This window comes from Hemitrygon akajei, chromosome 5 (genome assembly GCF_048418815.1).
Source record: "Hemitrygon akajei chromosome 5, sHemAka1.3, whole genome shotgun sequence".
NCBI classification, from domain to species: Eukaryota; Metazoa; Chordata; class Chondrichthyes; order Myliobatiformes; family Dasyatidae; genus Hemitrygon; species Hemitrygon akajei.
Window position 1 is genome coordinate 120,688,682 of NC_133128.1, and position 17,726 is coordinate 120,706,407.

Below are 17,726 nucleotides of genomic sequence, written 5' to 3' on the forward strand. Positions count from 1 at the left end.
CTATGCGGTAAGGAAATTCTTGGTAGTTTCTAGAGTAGGTTTCATGGTCGACACAACATTGTGGGCCAAAGGACCTTTAATGTGCTGTAGATCTCTATGTTAGATGTTCTATGTTAGTTAGCCAATAATATAAAAGAGGATACAAACAGATTTTTCAGATATATTAAGTGTAAAATAGATGAGTGGATATCGAACTGCTGGAAAATGACACTGGAGAGGTAGAAATGGGGACAAATAGAGTGACGTTTGCAATTTTCTGGTCCTCAGGAACCAGAAACTGTGATCCTTGAAAAAGCTTTACTAATGCCTCTACAATCTTTACAGCTACCGCTGTCAGATCCCTGGGGTGTAGTCCATCCAGTCCGGGTGACTCACCTACCTTCAGACTTGTCACTGCTGTTACTAAGGAGGAGATGCTTGGGAAGCTGCACTCGTTTCTGCTCCCTGACACTCTCGCATTTCTGGCATTCTGCTGGTGTCTTCCACAGTGAAGGCTGACGCAAAATACCCACGAAGTTTGACAACATTTCTTTGTCCCCATTTCCACCTCTCCAGTGTCATTTTAAAGCAGTTCGATATCCACTTATCTCTTTTACACTTACTATATCTGAAAAATCTGAAAGGAGGCAGAAAAAAGGAAATAAAAAACAGTTAGCCTGACTTCAGTAGTTGGGAAGATATTGGAGATAATTTTTAAGGATGAGATTTTGGGGTACTTGGAGGCAGATGATCAAATAGGCCAAACTCAGCATGGTTTTCCCAAGAGGAAAATCTTGCCTGACTAGCCTGTTGGAATTCTTTGAGTGAGGAAACAAGCAGGATGGACAAAGGAAAGTCAGTGGATGTTGTTTATTTGGATTTTCAGAAGGCCTTTGACAAGGTGCCGTGCATGAGGCTGCTTAATGAGGTAGAGCCCATGGTATTACAGGAAAGTTTAACTTGCAGGTTGTCAGATGTGTTGGCATTGGAGAATGTCCCAGGAATGAAAGGGTTAACATATGAGGAACTTTGGATGGCTCTGGGCCTGTACTTGCTGGAGTTTTGAAGAATGGAGGAGAGGAATCTCATTGCAATCTATCAAATTTTGAAAGGTTTAGATAAAGTTGATGTAGAAAGGATATTTCCTATAATGGGGAAGTCTAGGACCAGAGGGCAGCACCTCAGAATTGAGAGATATTCATTTAGAACAGAGATAAGGAAACATTTCTTTAGTCAGAGGCTGGTGAATCTGTGGAACTCATTGCCACAGGCAGCTGAGCAGGCCAAGTCAATGGGTATACTTAAGGCAGAGGTTGATACGTTCTTGATTAATCATGGCATCAAATGTTACGGGGAGAAGGCAGGAGAATGGAGTTGAGAGGGATAATAAATAAGCCATGATGGAATGGCCTTATTCTGCGTTTATGTCTTACGGACTGAGGACACCAGTGTGGAGAATAATCATGCCGGACACATGATTGCCTATCCTTGCTGATTGCAGTCTGTTGGTCAGGAAGTCAGGATCCATTGCAAAGGGAGGTCTGGAGTTCCAACTCCAGGAGTTTGGTGGTGAGTTTGCTTCGAATTATAGTATTGAAGCAGAGCTTTAGTCAATGAACAATATTCTAATGCAGATGTTTTTACTGTTCAGATGCTCCAGAGATGAGTGTAGGGTCAGGGAGAGGGCTCCTTTAATTTTCTGCACATTCATCTGTCTGTCCAAGAGCCTCTTAAACACATAAATCGTATATCTCCACTACTACACCAGGCAGCTCATTCCAACACCCACCAGTTTAAAAATAATGCCCCACACACCATTGTTAAACTTACCCCCTCTCTGGTTCTAACAGGATCAGAAAAAGCTGCAGCAAGTTGCACAGTCAATCAGCTCCATCCTCGGCACTAGCCCCCCCGGCATTGAGGACATCTTCATAAGGAGATGTCTCATAAAGGCAGTTTCCATCTTTCAGGACACCAATCCATCGCCTTTGTCTCATTGCTACCAGCAAGGAGGTCTCACGGGAGTTTGAAGACACACTCATCCCCTCTGCCATCAAATTTCTGAATTGATAATTAACCCACAAACACCTCAGTATTTTTTTCTTCTTCTTTTGCATACTTATGCAATTTTATATACAGTACACATTTCTCATTGTAAAGTAGCTTTTTTTAATTATATATTGCGGTGTACCGTTGCTGCAAAACTGATGGCAGAGGGGAAGAGTGCCTCATGTGGCTGTGATATTAAACCTGGTTATGATCTTGTCACCTGAAATGTGTGCCTTTCAATATTTCTCTGCTGGGGATAAAGATTCTGGCCATCAATGCCTCAGAAATTTATACATTTCTATCAGGTCTAGCATTTTATTTCTCATCTTTCTACACAGCTGGGTCCCAACGTCACCATCAGCATGGGAGTGACCATCGGTGCTGGTGTTCGAGTGCGGGAATCCATCATCTTACACGGAGCCTTGCTGCAGGTACTGCGCGTCCCCAGTCCGGGCAGGGCCTCAGTCTCCCGGCATCGCGCTTCCCCAGTCCGGGCAGGGCCTCGGCCCCCGGCACCGCACGTCCCCAGTCCGGGCAGTTTCCTTGGCCTCTGGCTCCGCACATCCCCAGTCCGGGCAGTTTCCTTGGCCTCTGGCTCCGCACATCCCCAGTCCGGGCAGTTTCCTTGGCCTCTGGCTCCGCACATCCCCAGTCCGGGCAGTTTCCTTGGCCTCTGGCTCCGCACATCCCCAGTCCAGGCAGGATATTAATGCAAGTAGTGCAGACCCCAGAACTTTCAAAGATGTGCCAGACCAGCTGTTGGCCTTCTCTGCTTACAACAATGGGAGGTAAACAGTCCCTGCTATTAGGAGTACAAGTGGTTGACCAGGACATGTTTGTTTATTAATGTCACAGGTACTAAGGTACAGTGAAAAGTTTGTCTTTCATACTAGCTCTGTCACTCAGTAGAGAAGGGGAGAAGAGAGGAGCTGTGGTGATAGGGGAACAGAAAGAAGGTTCTGTGGATGAGCACAAGATTCCTGGATGGTATGTTACCTCAGTTTTGCCAGGGGTCTGGGATGACTTGGATCAAGTCCTCAGAATTCTTTAGTGGGAGGGTGAGCAGCCAGAGGTCATGGTCCATGTAGGTACCAATGACATGGGTAGGAAGAGTGATAACTTTCTGCTTAGGGAGTTAGATGCTAAGTTAAAGGGCAGGATCTCCAAGGTTGTGATCTCAGGATTGCTACCCGTGCCACATGCTTGTGTGGTCAGAAATAGGAAAATCATACAGTTCAATACGTGGCTAAGGAGTTAGTGCAGGAGGGTGTCAGGTTTTTGGATCATTGTGCTCTCTTCCAGGGAAGGTGGGACAGTACAGAAGGGAGAGCTTGCACCTGAACTAGAGTGGGACTATTATCTTAGCGGGAAGGTTCCCAGTGCTGCATGGAGGGTTGTGGGTTTAAACTAGAGTTGCAGGGGATGGGAGCCTGAGTGCCAGAACAGATAGTGGAGACAGATGTTAAGACTGCAGACAATGTCAGGAATCGAAAGGTTTAGCATGGTGTGAACTGTATATATTTCAATGCAAGAAGTAACGTAGGAAAGGCAGATGAGCTGGGCACGGGTCAACACAAGGAATTATGAAATTGTAGCCATGAGTGAGACTTGGTTGCAGGAGGGGCTGGACTGGCAGTTCAATATTCTGGGGTTCTGTTCTTTAGGCATGACAGTGGGGGGGGGGGGGGTGTTAAAGGAGGAGGGGTGGAGTCACTAGCCAGGGAAAATGTCACAGCAGTGCTCAGTCAGGACAGACCAGAAAACTCATCTGGTGAGACTTTATGGGTAGAACTGAGGAATATAATAGATATGACCATGTTGATGGGGCTATATTATAGACAACCCAATTGTCCATAGGACTGAGGAACAAATTTGTATAGAGATTGCAGACTGTTGCAAGAAACACAAGGTTGTTATAGTAGGTGATTTTAACTTTCTGTATATTGACTGGGAATCCCATTTCATAAAGGATGTAAAAGGATGGGAAAGAGTTTGTCAAATGTGTTCAGGAAAGTTTCCTTACTTAGTACATAGAAGTTCCAATGAGAGAGTGTGATACTTGATCTGCTATTAGGGAATGAGACAGGCAGGTGACAGAAATTTGTGTGGGGGAACACTTTGCATCCAGTGATTATAATGCCATTAATTTCAAAGGAAATATGGAAGAAATAGTTCTGGTCCACAGGTTGTGATTCTAAATTGGATAGATCTTCATTCAGAGGGTAGTGAGTGTGGAACAAGCTACCAGTGCAAATGATGGGTGCGAGCTCGATTTCAATGTTTAAGAGTTTGGATAGGTACATGGATGGTTGGCGGATGGAGGGCTATGGTTCCAGTGCAGGTCGCTAAGTGTAGACAGTTTAAATGTTTCAGCATAGGCTAGATGGGCTGAAGGGCCTGTTTTTTGGGGGGTTTTTTTAATGACTGTCAAATCATTAGTGTATTTAGGTAGAACAAAGTGAAATATTAGCAGTGCAGAATAAAGTGTAACAGTTAAGAAGAAAGTGAAGTGCAGGTAAATAATAATGTGTGAGGCCATAATGAGGTAGATTGTGAGGTCAAGATTCCATCTTAGCATAGAGTCTGATAACCTGTTCTCAAGCCTGGTGGTACACACTTTCAGCTTTTATATCTTCTGCCCGATACGAGAGGGGAGGAGGGAGTATGTCTAGGATGGCTGGAGTCCTTGATGACAGAATCTGGGAATCAGCTACTGAGGCCTTAGGAGAGAATTGCTCAACACCTTTCATGTCACTTTTACGGCAAAGGTAGAGAGATATTGGGTCAGCACGATGAGCACTTACCAGGGCTATGCAGGATGGAGAGTTGCGTCATGGTAGAGCAGAAGTCAGATTGTGGAGTGCGGTGTCAGCTCGAGAGACCAGTCATCTACTCCCAACTTGTGTGTTAGCAACCATCAAGGACCTATTCTTCACTGGTCTCAAGGTGTGTGTGTGTGTGTGAGATTGCGATTCAGATCCTGCCCAGGCAGGCAGACGTGTGCAACCCGGGGGAGTTCCCAGCTACAGGCAGGTAAATAGAACTGAATTAGCAGCTGACAGTTTGGGCCAAGACCTTTCATCAGTCCTGATCAAGAGCCTACATAGCCTGCTCCCAGATGGGAGCGGGAGAAACAGTCCACGTTACTGGCCCTTTTCTGACACCTTTCTGTCGTCGGCTGTTTATCCCTGCTAAAGCATAGATTTTGCCTCAACTGCCGAGTTCCTCCAGTACTTTGTGTCATACACCATTTCCAGCATCTGCTGAATCTCTTATTTTTAGTAAGTAGAGCAGACTCCAGTCAGAATAGTTTTGATCTCGTGGGATGAATCAGGTTCGAGGGGATGAATGGCCTGCCCCCCACAGCTGCTTCCTGGTTCTAATTGGCCATCTCTCTTGTACAGGACCACTGCTGTGTGCTGAACTGCATCGTGGGCTGGGATAGCGCTGTTGGCAAGTGGTCTCGGGTAGAAGGCACACCCAGTGACCCGAACCCCAACGACCCCTACGCAAAGATCGATAGTGAAACACTGTTCAGTGACGGCAAGCTCAACCCGTCCATCACCATCCTCGGTAAGAACTGAATGGACACAAGCCTGCGCGTATGCAGCTGTATCTCAGAGACGCACAAATTCAATAAGGACATAGCATGGCTTTCCAGTCCACAATGTTGCATAGATAACAGCACAGACAAGATGGGCCAAAGGGTCTAGTGGAGCAGATAAGCAGAGTTGCAGTTAACGGCGAATCTTACTGCTGCACTGGAGCCCGAGTCCATATTCCATGGGGGTAGGGGTGGTGTGCTGGGACTTCTGACCAACGCTGGGGTGTCATTTCAGCTGCTGTTTGCTCCCCACAGGCTGTAACGTCAGTATTCCCGCTGAGGTGATCATCCTGAACTCCATCGTGCTCCCACACAAAGAACTGAACCGCAGCTTCAAGAACCAGATCATCCTGTAACCTCCCGGGACTGAGGAGGAGCTCACTTGCTGTGGGACGCACAGGTGGGGCCAGCCATTCTGTCATACAATCCACTCGTCATCTTTCTCTCGCTGTGTTCCAAGTTTAATCAGTCTTCTCAGCTCTTCCCGGCCCGTGGACGTTCCCACACCACAGGGGTTTGGACTGTACCTCTGTTCTGCACATACCCCTGCCCCACTGTACACCAGATCACTGTGTTAGGGACGTGGGAGTTCAAGCCCTTTGTACGTGCCTGATCCGTGTCCAGACACAGCCACCATCCCTCTCACCGTCAAAGAGGATGATGGCTGTGGGAGTGACTATTGAATCTTAAATAAAGAGATTTTCCCTTTGAGAGCAGTTAGTGTACCTGACTGAATCCCACTCTGACATTAGATTCACATTCGTTCATTTATCATATGTACATGGAACAGAGTGAAATACATCACTTGTGTAAACAAACACAACCTGAGGATGTGCTGGGGGCAAGTGTGGCCACACATTCTGGTGCCAGCATACTACACCCACCACAATCAGCAAAAACAGGAGAACAAGCCCCTCACCTCCCTCCTACCCTGCAATTCACGTATACAAGCAGGCCTCCAACCCCAGGACGTGACTCACAGTGCCAGGGCTTTGGACGTCGGGCTTCGACTTCCTGATTCATCAACCCCAGGGCTCGCCGATGGTGGGACGCCGAATTCCGTACTCACATCGCTACGGGCCACGCTCCCCGCTCACACAGGGCTCCCGTCCCCAGGAGCCACTGACCTGAAGAGTCACCAGCCCTTATCCTCTCTGCGGTTTTTTTGGGGGGTTTTAACTGGGCCTCCATCAGTTGGGGCTGACCATGGATGTTGCATCCCAGCTGTCTACATCAACGTCTCTAAGAGCAGGTTTGCCCTCTCCACACAGCTAATGAATTCTAAGGGACTGCAGATATCGATACAGTTTGGCAGCTGCGTTGTCACAGGAGATGCCACTCAGTGCTAAACTTAATGTAGGACTGCCTTAGGGACTCCAGATTTTTCACCTCGAGGTTTACTCCCGAAGCCTTTCCCATGAGTAGGTATAGCCACAAGGCAGTGGAAGTTTGAAACCAGTTTTCCTTCTCCTAGATGAGCTGCCAACCACAGCTAACAAGGGTCGACTGCCCCGAGTGACTGGTTTCCAGGTGCCAATAACTTGCCTTTACTCCTTGTTGATAGAGATGGTTCTGCCGGGCTTAGTAACCAAGCCATACGTGAAGGCCAGGAGCCGGTCTTGGTTGTTTGAGGATATTTGGAATCCACGCCTTTGGAAATGGCTCATCCCAGCTGTCACAACCCTAATGATCCAGCCACTTCACTTAGCAGCCCGATATTCATCCACGGATGACCTTCATCGCATGCCCACGTCACTGGCCTTCGATCAGAGTGGAGGTGAAGACTCTCCAACCCCTCACATCCCTGTCCCTAAACCCCAACTTGAGCCCTCACTCCCCCCGTCCCCAGAACCAACCCTACAGAGCTAAAGAACAACCAAGTCCAACTTCACCAGAGTCTGTCGCTCAGCGCCTGGTTCTACAGAGAAAGTGAACGGTGCCCCGTGGGGAGGGAATCAGAGACCCCGAAGGCCAAACACCAGGCTGGATCTCCATGGCTTGGCTGTGCACTGTGCTGGAAAATGAGGTTAGTGGTGGTGCCAGCCATTGGGCCAGAAGGCTGTCCATGGTTGTGTAACTGAAGCAAGATGGGAATCCTCAGGCACCGGGTCTGAGTTTGCACTGTGGTACTGAGATACGAGTTTGTGGCTGCTTGTCACCCATTACATCCTCAGGGAGGCTGCACAGTTTAGCTGCACCTTCTTGGGGTGGGGAGGGGGGGGGGGGAGAAGAGAGGAGGATTGTCGATGACAGCCTGTCCCAAAAACCATTCTAAGAACCAGCATCAAAGATGTTGTGGTTTTTCAGCCAGTAAGGGATGCATTTGTTAAAGGGGAGGTGGCCCAAGGGCTGAATTTGGTCTTTGCAGTAATGTAGTGGATATTGAAAGTTTAAAAAAAATAAATTGGGAATCCTGCACAGTAAGGACCAGTTGGCCAATCAGCCTGTTTCTGTGCCTAATTGACTTGCAGGACATGTTTGATTGCTCCTTTAACGTACTAAAACCCCCCTTTTTTTTTTAAACTGGCATCTCTAGAGATGCAGCTCGTTAGCCCTTCACCAACAGCCAGCGGACTCAGTGATGAGAAAACCACCTTTACCAGACTCTGCATGTCTAGGGTGAATATGATCCCACCAAATCCAGGAGCACTGGGACGTCTCGCTCACCCCAAACCCCAAATGCTGCTCAAAATCCATCTCAAACGAACAGGCTCCCCACAGGAGTACTGGTCCTTCCTCAAAGCCATTGATCTGCACAAAGCAGCTTGCGAAACAGGGATAGCATCCTCAGCCATCTTCCCTCCTGTTTTCTCTCCGTTCCTACCAAAAGGACTGACACACCAGTGTCCATCACGAATACCTCTCCACCCAGCATTCTCTAGAATCCTCTCCCAATTCCACCATCCTGATTGGCTGACACAACATTCCCAAGTTGAACAACATAGCCCCATATCTTTAGCTCAAACCCAAACATGCTCAAAGCAGAACAGACTGCTCTTAGAGAATTGGTAAAATGAAATACATACAGCATAGCAACCCTTCATTAACAACAGTTTTCAAAGGAATTTTGTGATGTCATGACCTTCAAAGGGTAGTGACATATCTCACTGGGGGTTAGATGCAACACAGTTACCCCAGTGCATCATAGGCCAGCCTACCTAGCAGTTTCCCGACTCTTTGAGACCCCCTTATCCCATCTTCGGCACCTCCAACTTCAACCACCCCTTGTGACCCTTCCCGTCTCCTAGAGAGTGCCTCCTCGTGTCTATCACTCATGTCTTCCAGCGGCTCAGTCCTCCTGGTCCATGATCAAACTCAGTTTCCTTCAGTTTTAGCAGGTGCTGCCAACCTCCACTGTTGCTAACAGATGAGAGCCCTCTCAGAGAGGGGCGTCTTCGAATAGTGTGGCAGGTACAGGAGTAACCAGCATCAGACTCTTCAGTGAAACTTATCGTTGCACCCCAGCATCTTCTCCGTTAATCCCCCTTTTCTTTACTTAGACATTCCGGCAAAGTTAGGAGCTCCTGTCTAGCTACTCCTCCAGGGTATAACCTGACAGACGATTCCTCATTCCTGCTCATCCTGCTTGGGAGGAACCTGCACCTTCTCGAAAGCAGCTCTGAACACAGGGTGAAAGGACAAAGGCTTTCAAAAAGTTCTCTCCATTTCTCTCCTTTATGCTCCCAGGAGCCTTCTCACAACGGCAGTATTTGTTCCCACAAGAATGGAAGCTCCACCCTTTTCAACCAGATCCGGGCAGACCAACGCTGGGTCAATTAACCCAGGTACTCCAGCATCTGATTCCAAAAACTCCAGTTTCAATGACAAGTAGCCATTATCTGGGTGCTCATCAGTACTGAGCTCTTGAATCTCAAGGGCACTGAGTGGCGTCAATGGTAAATGTGTCAAATACTGGTTGTAAAAGGATCTATAAAGTTAAGTAACTTGAGAATCTGTGTCAAGTATGGTTCTAGCATAAACACCTTCAATCCGTATGGATACAGCAGAGCTTGGTCCCACTAAACCTTCAGGAATAATGTTTGGAAGTTTAGTATTTCCCTTGATACACTGATAGGAACGTATCCTCTCCAAAACGTCAGCCTGTTCCTTTACTGGGTCCCTCCGCAGTTTTCCTTTTTTTGTTCCCCTGTTTAATTAACTGCTGATTTACTCTGAAGATTTTCCTGTCCTTCACACTCCCAGTTGAAATGTCCATCTTCTCCACAGTTGTAACAGTAAATATCAGCCACTCCCCCGGTCAGGGGGCCCTGCTCAGTAGCAAGCCTTGGCTGGGTACGTCCCACCAGTGGGTCCGGCTTTCTATTAGCCTTGTCAGGCCTGGTGGCAGTACCAACCAATATCATCCGAAATACTTCAACCCTCAGATCTTTCCCAACATCCTGCAAAACCCCTGCTTCTGTGGCATCAGGGGTTGCTTCAGCAACAGAGGCTTCCACTGAGGACTTTGCCCTGCTGACGGAGGCCTCCCACTCCTCCATTGTGTTTTCCTCCTCTCTAACATCTGAGCGACTCGGTGGAAGATGGAGGAAGTTACATCTGTGGGTCATTCGAATACGTAGAGCAATCACATCATGTGACAACGCATCCTTCACAACTTGCTCCATCCTCAGAGTATGGATGGCCCATGTCTCCGCTTCTCCAGGTACCCCACTCGTACGAGGCAGATCCACTCTCATCACATCATTGCCAGTCTGAGCTAAAACATCTTTGCCTGCCATTTTGTCAAACTGCCATTCCAGGAAAATGACTTTCCCCAACACTGGAACCAAACTCAAAACTCTAATCAGCAATTCATCTGGGCTGCGACGGCTCAGAACACAAGCCTTAGTTCCAAGTAATCTCTGACTCAAACCGATACTTAATCCCTGCGGTGTCCATAATCAAGTATTTTAGTCACTTTCCCCAAACAATAGTTTAACCCAGGCTTAAACACACAAACTAATTCTTAGAGCAATTACACAATATCCAGTGAATCCAATCCCAGACAAGCTCCCACAATAAAACTCCTGTTTTTTATATAAAAAACAGGCGTCTCTAGAGTTGTGCCTCTTGCTAACAGCCACCGGACTCCACGATGAGAAAACCATCTTTCTCAGACTCCATACTTCTGAAGGACCACCCAAACCCTGATCTGTGAAAACTAACTACTGCACCCCATTCAGTTGCCCATCGGCAAGAGATGACAGACCATACACTGCATACAGTTATAAAGGAAGTACATTTACAATTGTTAGCTTTATCAAACAGTTAGTAGGAGAAAAAAGGAGAAAATAAAGGAGCTCATTACAGTTAACCCAGTCCAAATGTGCACACAAGTTAGAGCTCATCTTGAAGTTGCCTGTAACTCACCCGCTGGACCCACGGTCTGCATGAAAGCACACACCACCTTCCCAGTATCACTCAAAGTCCATCTCAAACAAAATGGGCTCCCCCACGGGAGTACTGGCCCTTCCTACTTGAAGCCATTGATCTGAACAAAGCACCCTGTGAAGCAGGGATGGCTTCCTCAGCCATCTTCCCCACCGTCTTCTCCCAATTCCCACCTAAAATCCTTGACCCACACCAGTGTCCATCACAAATACCTCTCCACCCAGCGTTCTCCAAAACCTCCCCCCCCCCCCCCCCCCCATTCCACTATCCTGGTTCGCTGACACAACATTCCCAAGTTGAACGTAGCTCAAACACAAACATGCTAGAGGCAGGACAGACAGCTCTTACAGAACTACTAAAGTGCAATACCTACAGCAGAGCAGTAAAAAATCTTAACCAGGGTGTTACGCTATCCTACCTCTACATTCTATGAGCGATCCAACCCTTTCCTACCACAGACACATGGATCTCAGAAAAATGGAGGGCCAAGAGTCTCTTAAATGTCCCTAATTTATCTGCCTCTAACACCACCCCTAGAAACACATTCCACATTCCCACAACACACACAAAATGCTGGTGGAACGCAGCAGGTCAGGCAGCATCGATAGGGAGAAGCGCTGTCGACATTTCGGGCTGAGACCCTTCGTCAGAACTAACTGAAAGGAGAGATAGTAAGAGATTTGAAAGTAGGAGGGGGAGGGGGAAATGCAAAATGATAGGAGAAGACTGGAGGGGGTGGGATGAAGCTGAGAGCTGGAAAGGTGATTGGTGAAAGTGATACAGAGCTGGAGAAGGGAAAGGATCATGGGACGGGAGGCCTCGGGAGAAAGAAGGGTGGGGGAGCACCAGAGGGAGATGGAGAACAGGCAGAGTGATGGGCAGAGAGAGAGAAAAAAACAAACAACTAAATATGTCAGGAATGGGGTAAGAAGGGGAGGAGGGGCATTAACGGAAGTTAGAGAAGTCAATGTTCATGCCGTCAGGTTGGAGGCTACCCAGCCGGTATATAAGGTGTTGTTCCTCCAACCTGAGTGTGGATTCATCTTGACAGTAAAGGAGGCCATGGATAGACATATCAGAATGGGATGTGGAATTAAAATGTGTGGCCACTGGGAGATCCTCCTTTTTCTGGTGGACCGAATGTAGGTGTTCAACAAAACGGTCTCCCAGTCTGCGTCATTTCAGCGAAACGGTCTCCCTGTCTACGTCGCTGCCCATCTCTCTCTCTCTGCCCATCACTCTGCCTGTTCTCCATCTCCCTCTGGTGCTCCCCCTCCCCCTTGCTTTCTCCCTAGGCCTCCCGTCCCATGATCCTGTACCTTCTCCAGCTCTGTATCACTTTCGCCAATCACCTTTCCAGCTCTTAGCTTCATCCCACCCCCTCCGGTCTTCAACTTATTTACACTCCATGCAGGAGATGAATCCAAATGAACAGCGGAGACTGATTCTGTTCGGCACCAGCACTGTCACGGGTGTTGCCAGTCAGCAATGATCTCAATGTAGGACTGCCTTAGGGACTCCAGCTCCAAATTTTTCACCTCGAGGTTTACTCCCGAAGCCTTTCCCATGAGTGGGTGCAAGGCAGTGGAGGTTTGAAACCAGTTTTCCTTCTCCTAGATGAGCTGCCAACCACAGCTAACAAGGGTCGACTGCCCCGAGTGACTGGTTTCCAGGTGCCAATAACGTGCCTTTGCTCCTTATTGATAGAGATGGTTCTGCCGGGCTTAGTAACCAAGCCATACGTGAAGGCCAGGAGCCGGTCTTGGGTGTTTGAGGATATTTGGAATCCACACCTTTGGAAGTGTATAATAGGTAGTGGGAGCTCATCCCCACTGCTCGTCCCAGCTATCACAACCCTAATGATCCAGCCACTTCACTTAGCAGCCCGATATTCATCCACGGATGATCTTCATCGCATGCCCACGTCACTGGCCTTCGATCAGAGTGGAGGTGAAGACTCTCCAACCCCTCACATCCCTGTCCCTAAACCCCAACTTGAGCCCTCACTCCCCCCGTCCCCAAAACCAACCCTACAGAGCTAAAGAACAACCAAGTCCAACTTCACCAGAGTCTGTCGCTCAGCGCCTGGTTCTACGGAGAAAGTGAACGGTGCCCCGTGGGGAGGGAATCAGAGACCCCGAAGGCCAAACACCAGACTGGATCTCCATGGCTTGGCTGTGCACTGTGCTGGAAAATGAGGTTAGTGGTGGTGCCAGCCATTGGGCCAGAAGGCTGTCCATGGTTGTGTAACTGAAGCAAGATGGGAATCCTCAGGCACTGGGTCCGAGTTTGCACTGTGGTACTGAGATACGAGTTTGTGGCTGCTTGTCACCCATGGAACCAGGTTATTCAGAGTGATCCATGGTGACACCAGGTACAGGAGTGTATACACAAGGTGACTGACAGGAAATGATAAAGCTGTGGTGGTTGGGGGTGTGGAGGGGTGGGTTAGTGGGTGGAGGTGCTTGGGGTAAGTAACTGAGACTGGTGATCCTGGTGTAGATCCTACAGAGCCTCCTCCCTGATGGGACTGGGCTCCTGTTTGGATGTATCACTGGTGTGTGGAAGGAGCAGAGACCCATGCAGAGGCAGTGAGGTGCATCAGGCCTCCAGCGAACCCTGTGGAATATTTAATCCACTCTCCACCTGCCCCCCACTCCCAGTGGTTACGTGGATACTCTGAGAATTAGCCCAGCCCAGAGATGACCACAGGGTACACTGGGGGTCTTCCTGTCATTGGAGCTCAGCCACACCAGGAGTGAGGTCTCAGTTTCTCCCTTGCTCGGTCCCACAGCAGATGAGCCCACTCATAAGACATAGGAGCAGAATTAGGCCATTCAGGCCATCAAGTCTACTCCACCATTCCATCATGTCTGATTTATTATCCCTCAACCCCATTCTCCTGCCTTCTCCCAAGAACCTTCAATCAAGAACCTATCAACCTCCACTTTAAATAAACCCAATGATCTGACCTGCACAGACACCTGCACCAAAGAAATTTCTCCTCATCTCTGTTCTAATTGGACATCCCTCTATTCTGAGACAGTGCCCTCTGGCCCTAGACTCCCTCAGCATAGGAAACATCCCTCCACATCCACTCTATTAAGACCTTTCATTATTCAATAGGTTTCAATGAGGTTACCCCCCCCCCCCACCTCCCCGCCTCATTGTTCTAAACTCCAGCGAGTACAGTCCCAGAGCGAAACACTGCTGATACATTAACCCTTTCATTCTTGGAATCATTCTCATGAACCTCCTCTGGACCCTCTCCAATGCCAGTATATTCTACCTTAGGTAAGGGGCCCCAAAACTGCTCACCATACTCTGTGCAGCCTGACCAATGCCTTACAAAGCCTTACAAAGCCTCAGCATCACATCCCTGTCCTCCTGAAATAACTGCTAACATTTCATTTACCTACTTTACCATCACCTCAACCTGCAAGTTGACCTTTGGGGAATTGTGCCTGAGGGCTCCCAAGTCCCTTTGCTATCATGCATAATGTCTAAACTCACACAAAGCCCACCCTCCTGTCGCAAACCCATAACTGAGATCTGGGAAAAGACAAAGTGAATGAAACTTTATTTTTACACTTAGTGAAAATGAGTATTACCTTTCAAGAAGCAATCCCTCCCTCCCCATCCAAAACCCAGTCTGATACTGATCAGAGTAACTGTCCCCCACCCCCCCCCCCCCCCCACCACCACCACACAGGTCTTTGAAGACCGATCATCCCAGAAAAGCATGGAGTAAAACTCGAGAGGAAACCAAATCCCCAAACAGGTGAGGGATCCAGAACGTGCCAGGGTCCGCTGGGACAAGGTTCTCTCTGTAGCGGTTCTTTGCAGGCAGTTCATTTCGGGGTTGGTGAAGGGAATAACTTGGAGGTTCCAGTTCTGGAGGGAGACAGTGACAGCAGGAGTCAGTCGTTCCCACAACACCTCCCGCCTCGTCCACCCACTCACAAATACTTACAGCAAGCCGGGGGGCAGACAGCAGCCAGGAGAAAGGTCCATCTTGGCCACATCAGGGCTGGTCAGTGGTTTGAACAGAGTCCCTGAAGGGGGCAGAAGTACAAATGGAGGGAGTCAGCCCAGCATCAGGTGATAAACACAATCAAGGTCTTCTTTACTACCCCACCAAACACACAAACCCCCCGTAACCAGCAAACATAGCACACCAAACACCCGAGCCCAACCCAGAACCTTCACTACCACCCCAAACACACACCCAACACCCAAACCCAACCCAGAGCCTTCACTACCACCCCAAACACGCACCCAACACCCAAACCCAACCCAGAGCCTTCACTACCACACCAAACACGCACCCAATACCCAAACCCAACCCAGAGCCTTCACTACCACCCCAAACACGCACCCAACACCCAAACCCAACCCTGAGCCTTCACTACCACCCCAAACACGTACCCAACACCCAAACCCAACCCAGAACCTTCACTACCACCCCAAACACGTACCCAACACCCAAACCCAACCCAGAGCCTTCACTACCACCCCAAACACGCACCCAACACCCAAACCCAACCCAGAGCCTTCACTACCACCCCAAACACGCACCCAACACCCAAATCCAACCCAGAGCCTTCACTACCACCCCAAACACGCACCCAACACCCAAACCCAACCCAGAGCCTTCACTACCACCCCAAACACGCACCCAACACCCAAACCCAACCCAGAGCCTTCACTACCACCCCAAACATGCACCCAACACCCAAACCCAACCCAGAGCCTTCACTACCACCCCAAACACGCACCCAACACCCAAACCCAACCCAGAACCTTCACTACCACCCCAAACACGCACCCAACACCCAAACCCAACCCAGAGCCTTCACTACCACCCCAAACACGCACCCAACACCCAAACCCAACCCAGAGCCTTCACTACCACCCCAAACACGCACCCAACACCCAAACCCAACCCAGAGCCTTCACTACCACCCCAAACACGCACCCAACACCCAAACCCAACCCAGAGCCTTCACTACCACCCCAAACACGCACCCAACACCCAAACCCAACCCAGAACCTTCACTACCACCCCAAACACACAACACCCAAACCCCAGAGCCTTCACTACCACCCCAAACACGCACCCAACACCCAAACCCAACCCAGAGCCTTCACTACCACCCCAAACACGCACCCAACACCCAAACCCAACCCAGAGCCTTCACTACCACCCCAAACATGCACCCAACACCCAAACCCAACCCAGAGCCTTCACTACCACCCCAAACACGCACCCAACACCCAAACCCAACCCAGAACCTTCACTACTACCCCAAACACACAACACCCAAACCCCAGAGCCTTCACTAACACCCCAAACACGCACCCAACACCCAAACCCAACCCAGAGCCTTCACTACCACCCCAAACACGCACCCAACACCCAAACCCAACCCAGAACCTTCACTACCACCCCAAACACGCACACAACACCCAAACCCAACCCAGAACCTTCACTACCGCCCCAAACACGCACACAACATCCAAACCCAACCCAGAGCCTTCACTACCACCCCAAACACGCACCCAACACCCAAACCCAACCCAGAGCCTTCACTACCACCCCAAACACGCACCCAACACCCAAACCCAACCCAGAGCCTTCACTACCACCCCAAACATGCACCCAACACCCAAACCCAACCCAGAGCCTTCACTACCACCCCAAACACGCACCCAACACCCAAACCCAACCCAGAACCTTCACTACTACCCCAAACACACAACACCCAAACCCCAGAGCCTTCACTAACACCCCAAACACGCACCCAACACCCAAACCCAACCCAGAGCCTTCACTACCACCTCAAACACGCACCCAACACCCAAACCCAACCCAGAGTCTTCACTACCACCCCAAACATGCATCCAACACCCAAACCCAACCCAGAGCCTTCACTACCACCCCAAACACGCACCCAACACCCAAACCCAACCCAGAGCCTTCACTACCACCCCAAATATGCACCCAACACCCAAACCCAACCCAGAGCCTTCACTACCACCCCAAACACCCACCCAACACCCAAACCCAACCCAGAGCCTTCACTACCACCCCAAAAACGCACCCAACACCCAAACCCAACCCAGAGCCTTCACTACCACCCCAAACACGCACCCAACACCCAAACCCAACCCAGAGCCTTCACTACCACCCCAAACATGCACCCAAACCCAAGCCAGCTCTTTCATTACCCACACAGACACCCTAACACCATAAGCACACACCCAGCATCCTAACCCAACCCAGAGCCTTCACTACCACCCCAAACACGCACCCAACACCCAAACCCAACCCAGAACCTTCACTACTACCCCAAACACACAACACCCAAACCCCAGAGCCTTCACTAACACCCCAAACACGCACCCAACACCCAAACCCAACCCAGAGCCTTCACTACCACCCCAAACACGCACCCAACACCCAAACCAAACCAGGCGGCTGGACCGGATGGAGTTTCCCCACGATTACTGAGGGCCTGTGCGACTGAACTGGGAGAACCAATACAGCGCATCTTCAACATGAGTATAGATCAGAGAAGAGTACCCAGACAGTGGAAAACATCTTGTATTGTCCCGGTACCGAAGAAACCACAACCAAAGGAGTTGAATGACTTCAGACCTGTTGCCTTGACGTCGCACGTGATGAAGACCATGGAGCGGC

The 17,726-nt window shown here is 49.4% G+C and overlaps 2 protein-coding genes and 1 long non-coding RNA gene across 3 annotated transcripts in view; 2 read left to right on the top strand and 1 right to left on the bottom strand.

Moving 5' to 3' along the window:
- LOC140728116 (mannose-1-phosphate guanylyltransferase regulatory subunit alpha-A-like) overlaps window positions 1-6,225 on the top strand; it is a 38,680-nt gene extending 32,455 nt beyond the window's left edge. Inside the window, exons 10-12 of the mRNA XM_073046331.1 lie at window positions 2,367-2,459; window positions 5,433-5,601; window positions 5,888-6,225. Coding sequence (XP_072902432.1) covers window positions 2,367-2,459; window positions 5,433-5,601; window positions 5,888-5,988 — 363 coding nt within the window. The 3' untranslated portion in view covers window positions 5,989-6,225. The remainder of the gene's footprint in view (window positions 1-2,366; window positions 2,460-5,432; window positions 5,602-5,887) is intronic.
- Window positions 1-17,726, bottom strand: part of LOC140728118 (rac GTPase-activating protein 1-like) — a 144,193-nt gene that overhangs the window by 90,466 nt on the left and 36,001 nt on the right. Inside the window, exons 15-16 of the mRNA XM_073046332.1 lie at window positions 14,997-15,078; window positions 14,378-14,917 (exon numbers count right to left, since the gene is read on the bottom strand). Of these exons, the coding sequence (XP_072902433.1) occupies window positions 14,875-14,917; window positions 14,997-15,078 (125 nt within the window). The 3' untranslated portion in view covers window positions 14,378-14,874. The remainder of the gene's footprint in view (window positions 1-14,377; window positions 14,918-14,996; window positions 15,079-17,726) is intronic.
- On the top strand, window positions 6,226-9,584 carry LOC140728117 (uncharacterized). Its single transcript, XR_012098999.1, has 2 exons — window positions 6,226-7,658; window positions 9,133-9,584. It is a non-coding gene; the product is annotated as an uncharacterized lncRNA (long non-coding RNA).